Source organism: Physeter macrocephalus, chromosome 16, assembly GCF_002837175.3.
Source record: "Physeter macrocephalus isolate SW-GA chromosome 16, ASM283717v5, whole genome shotgun sequence".
Lineage (NCBI taxonomy): Eukaryota > Metazoa > Chordata > Mammalia > Artiodactyla > Physeteridae > Physeter > Physeter macrocephalus.
In genome coordinates this window covers 99,121,718-99,126,765 of record NC_041229.1, presented here as the reverse complement: position 1 = coordinate 99,126,765, position 5,048 = coordinate 99,121,718, and the positions used below count along the sequence as shown (strand labels likewise).

At 36.9% G+C, this 5,048-nt stretch overlaps 1 protein-coding gene across 5 annotated transcripts in view; it reads left to right on the top strand.

The window, feature by feature from the left end:
* The window catches only part of LPXN (leupaxin), a 43,250-nt gene extending 38,521 nt beyond the window's left edge, over nt 1-4,729 (top strand). For 3 of the 5 annotated variants that reach the window (XM_028477388.2, XM_007115638.4, XM_007115640.3), the window contains exons 8-9: nt 3,024-3,172; nt 3,491-4,729. In XM_028477388.2, the coding sequence (XP_028333189.1) occupies nt 3,024-3,172; nt 3,491-3,760 (419 nt within the window). In that variant the 3' untranslated portion in view covers nt 3,761-4,729. The remainder of the gene's footprint in view (nt 1-3,023; nt 3,173-3,490) is intronic. The other 2 variants (XR_003676357.2, XM_024133115.3) reach the window with 2 other exon arrangements.
* Nucleotides 4,730-5,048: the final 319 nt, after the last annotated feature.

Here is a 5,048-nt window from a genome sequence, read left to right as displayed (position 1 = left end):
ATTTCAATTTTCTTAAATTTACTGAGGCTTGATTTGTGACCCAAGATGTGATCTATCCTGGAGAATGTTCCGTGCTCACTTGAGAAGAAAGTGTAACCTGCTGTTTTTGGATGGAATGTCCTATAAATATCAATTAAATCTATGTGGTCTACTGTGTCATTTAAAGCTTTTGTTTCCTTATTTTTCTGTCTGGATGGTCTGTCCATTGGTGTAAGTGAGGTGTTAAAGTCCCCCACTATTATTGTGTTAACTGTCAATTTCCTCTTTTATAGCTGTTAGCAGTTACCTTATGTATTGAGGTGCTCCTATGTTGGGTGCATATATATTTATAATTGATATATCTTCTACTTGGATTGATCCCTTGATCAATATGTAGTATCCTTGTCTCTTGTAACATTCTTTATTTTAAAGTCTATTTTATCTGATATGAGTATTGCTACTCCAGCTTTCTTTTGATTTCCATTTGCATGGAATATCTTTTTCCATCCCCTCACCTTCAGTCTGTATGTGTCCCTAGGTCTGAAGTGGGTCTCTTGTAGACAGCATATATATGGGTCTTGTTTTTGTATCCATTCAGCCAGTCTGTGTCTTTTGGTGGGAGCATTTAATCCATTTACATTTAAGGTAATTATCGATATGTATGGTCCTATTACCATTTACTGAATTGTTTCGGGTTGTTCTTGTAGGTCTTTTCCTTCTCTTGTGTTTCTTGCCTAGAGAAGTTCCTTTAGCATTTGTTGTAAAGCTGGTTTGGTGGTGCTGAACTCTCTCAGCTTTTGCTTGTCTGTAAAGGTTTTAATTTCTCCATCAAATCTGAATGAGATCCTTGCCGGGTAGAGTAATCTTGGTTGTAGGTTTTTTTCCTTCATCACTTTAAATATGTCCTGCAACTCCCTTCTGGCCTGTAGCATTTCTGCTGAAAGATCAGATGTTAACCTTATGGGGATTCCTTTGTGTGTTATTTGTTGTTTTTCCCTTGCTGCTTTTAATATGTTTTCTTTGTATTTAATTTTTGACAGTTTGATTATTATGTGTCTTGGCGTGTTTATCCTTGGGTTTATCCTGTATGGGACTCTCTGTGCTTCCTGGACTTGATTGACTATTTCCTTTCCTATATTAGGGAAGTTTTCAACTATAATCTCTTCAAATATTTTCTCAGTCCCTTTCTTTTTCTCTTCTTCTTCTGGGACCCCTATAATTCGAATGTTGGTGCATTTAATGTTGTCCCAGAGGTCTCTGAGACTGTCCTCAGTTCTTTTCATTCTTTTTTCTTTAATTCTTTTTTCTTTATTCTGTTCCGCAGCAGTGAATTCCACCATTCTGTTTTCCAGGTCACTTATCCGTTCTTCTGCCTCAATTATTCTGCTACTGATTCCTTCTAGTGTAGAGTTCATTTCAGTTATTGTATTGTTCATCTCTGTTTGTTTGTTCTTTAATTCTTCTAGATCTTTGTTAAACGTTTCTTGCATCTTCTTGATCTTTGCCTCCATTCTTTTTCTGAGGTCCTGGATCATCTTCACTATCATTTTCTGAATTCTTTTTCTGGAAGATTGCCTATCTCCATTTCATTTAGTTGTTTTTCTGGGGTTTTATCTTGTTCCTTCATGTGGTACATAGCCCTCTGCCTTTTCATCTTGTCTGTTTTTCTGTGAATGTGGTTTTTGTTCCACAGGCTGCAGGATTGTAGTTCTTCTTGCTTCTGCTGTCTGCCCTCTGGTGGATGAGGCTATCTCTACACTGATATTTCTAATATAAGATTACAGGTTTTTTCCTTTACTGAAATTGTTTTATATTATGCTTGTATCTTTTTTTCACACTGAAAACCTTGCCTACCAAGGGTATTACCAAATTACCATAACTGATTTTTTGCTTTCTTATAAATCTACCCATATTATTTCAAAGAAATCAATATAAATGTTGCAAAAACAAGATTATTGAAAAAATTTTAAAATTTCTTTTTAGCTCTTTTTGTCTTTAGGATAGATCCAGTATGACTCTACAGTCAAAATGCTGTGTTTTAAAGCCACGTGAATGAATCATTGCCTTTCTTTAGTCATATCATCAATTTGATATACAGTTAAGTTAATTTGCTTAAACTTGATTTAATTTTTAGGGATTGATTCTTTTTCTATTTTATTTTATATTTTTAAAAACTTTATAAAACAATACTTTAAATCATGCATCCGGTTAGGAACTCTTGTATTAGCTATATTTTTCTGAGATATAATTAGCAGATATTTTCCTCAGTTTGTCCTTTGTCTTTGTCTTTGCTTATGATGTTTTTTGGTCGTGCATAAGTCATTCATATGTATTTTTAATGTAGCTAAATTTATTAGTTTCTGACTTGCTTTTGAAATGTGAGCCGTTTTTATTACAATTTTCTCATTCCCCAATTAAAGAGGAGCCTATCCATATTTAATTCAGGTATTTGTAGGGTTTCCATTATTATATTTAGATCTTGCATCGATTTGGAAATTATTACTTAATAGTACTTTATTTTTAAATATTAGGCCCTAGGGATATAATGTGACCAGAGCAACAATATCTAGTTTCTTTCAGAGCAGATGTTCCACTGATGGACGACAGACCACAAAATTTCATATAATGGAAAATGTTATAAAAACAGTAAAAAAAGATGAAGTATAGATACAGGCTAAAGAGATGCCTCTCTGATAAGATGATATTTGAGCTGATTTCTGAAACACAAGGTGAAGCTAGCCATATCAAGGCCCGGGGCAGAACTGTATAGGCTGAGGGAATACTCAGTACAAAGGCATTGAGGAGGAATAGACCTTAATGCTTATTAAATGCTTACTATGAACCAGGCACAATACGGAAACACTTTACCTGCATTATCTCATATATTTCTTCTAAGAGCCCTTTGGGGTAGGTATCTGTTAGCACCATTTTGAATATGAAGACCCTGAGTTTGGGAGAGTTTAAATCATTGGCCTCTTCTCAGTCTCTAACTTGGTTTAAGATCTCACAGTGCAGTAGTGAACCCTTGATTTTTCTCTCTCCAGGCTTTCATGAGAAGGACAAGAAGCCATATTGCCGGAAGGATTTCTTAGCCATGTTCTCACCCAAGTGTAGTGGCTGCAACCGCCCAGTGTTGGAAAACTACCTTTCAGCCATGGACACTGTCTGGCACCCAGAGTGCTTTGTCTGTGGGGTCTGTATACTCACTTATCTTTGGATTTAGGGAAAGTCAGGGTTCTCCTTTCTGAGAGGCAGCTGGTAAGAGGGTTCACAGCTCGGGATGAGAATTTGACAGGGGCCTTCTTAAAAGAAACACAAAACACAGCCTCCATTGTGGGCATTTGCTTGTCTCTCTTGCAAATGGGCAATATTCTAGCCTCTATTTGTCAAGAACCCGAGTGAATTCCTGCACTGGCAGGAAACTGGCAGGGATTTCAAGGCTGAAGTTTTGCTGATGCTTTTACTGCTTGACATCTGCCTCCCTTTTCTTTTTCTTGTCTCCACCACCCAGGACTGCTTTAGCAGTTTTTCTAGTGGCTCCTTCTTTGAACTGGATGGACGTCCATTCTGTGAACTCCACTACCATCACCGCCGAGGAACCCTTTGCCACGGATGTGGGCAGCCCATCACTGGTCGCTGCATCAGTGCCATGGGCTACAAGTTCCATCCTGAGCACTTTGTATGTGCTTTCTGCCTGACGCAGCTGTCGAAGGGAATCTTCAGAGAGCAGAATGACAAGACCTACTGTCAACCCTGCTTCAACAAGCTCTTCCCACTGTAATCTCAGCTAAACCCACACCCTCTTCTGATTTGCTATAAAATGTAAACCAAGAGAGGAAAGGGTACATTCGTAGTTACTGACCTTCTGCTCCATAGGCTTACAGAGAAAGCAAAGGTGATGAACAAATAAGGGAACGTCTAGATGTTACATGACTAGGCTTGTGGTATTAAGTTTTGATTTCAAGTCTTTTTTTTTTTTTTTATCAGGTACTTGAATTTAGATCTTGGACCTGCTGTCTAGTGCCTCTGCAGATGTATTTTCCACATGCACACATTCATTCCACACTCGTTTACTCACATTTCTCCATTTTCACCCCTATGATGACTACTCAGATATTCTCTTTTCTGGCCCTCATAACTGGGTCTTTTAAGCTGCCTGCATTTCCCTGTGACTCACTTTCTCACAATCACTGCTGCAGACTTCATTCTTGCTGTTAGGAATCATGATATCACTCTTAAGCTCCTTGCATTTCCCTTCAGTGTATTTCTTTTTCAAGAGAAAGTTAGATTTTTAACTGGACAACTTTGAATACTGACATCATTGATAAATAAAGTAGCTTGTGGTTTTAATGACTCAATGTCATATTACTTTGGTAAATAAACTTTCTGCTTCCCATGTTATATACTGGGCACAATGTGCAATTAAATTTGTATCATACCTCTTGTTTACTTCCATACAGTGGACACCTCGTTTAAATCAAAAGAAAGTAAAAGGGGGGACTCCTAGTCACTAACTTTTCTCTTAATTTGGGCTTATAACATTCACTTTATCTTTTGCACTTCGGTGATTGATTAAAAGATGGCAAAGCTTCTTAAAAGTTTTTCATCACTTTGTTTACCTATGGAAAAAGTGACTTCCACTAGGCAATTCCAAATCCATATTTGCACATGTATGCATATCTCCAAACTCATAAATTTGTATATATTTGTCCAATTTTCTTGTATATCAATTATATCTCAATAAAGCTGTCTAAAAAAATGAAACCTGCATCTTCCTTAATTCATAGTTGTCTCGTAAAGACAAACAAGATGGCTGTTCTTAGAGCATCTCTGAAGAAAGATGCTATAAAACCTCATTTCACCATTTTCCAGTTAGGATTAGGAAATCCCAGGCCCACCTAAAAAAAAAATCTCCACTTAATTATTTTTTCCTCTGAAAAATAAGTAAAATTGTACAAAAGCTTGTCAGGCTATTAAGGAATCTGACTTTCTCATGTCCTGTCTCAAGTCAGCTTCAGAAGGAGTAATGCTTCCTCAAAAGAAATCTTGGTAAGGTCTATACCATATCT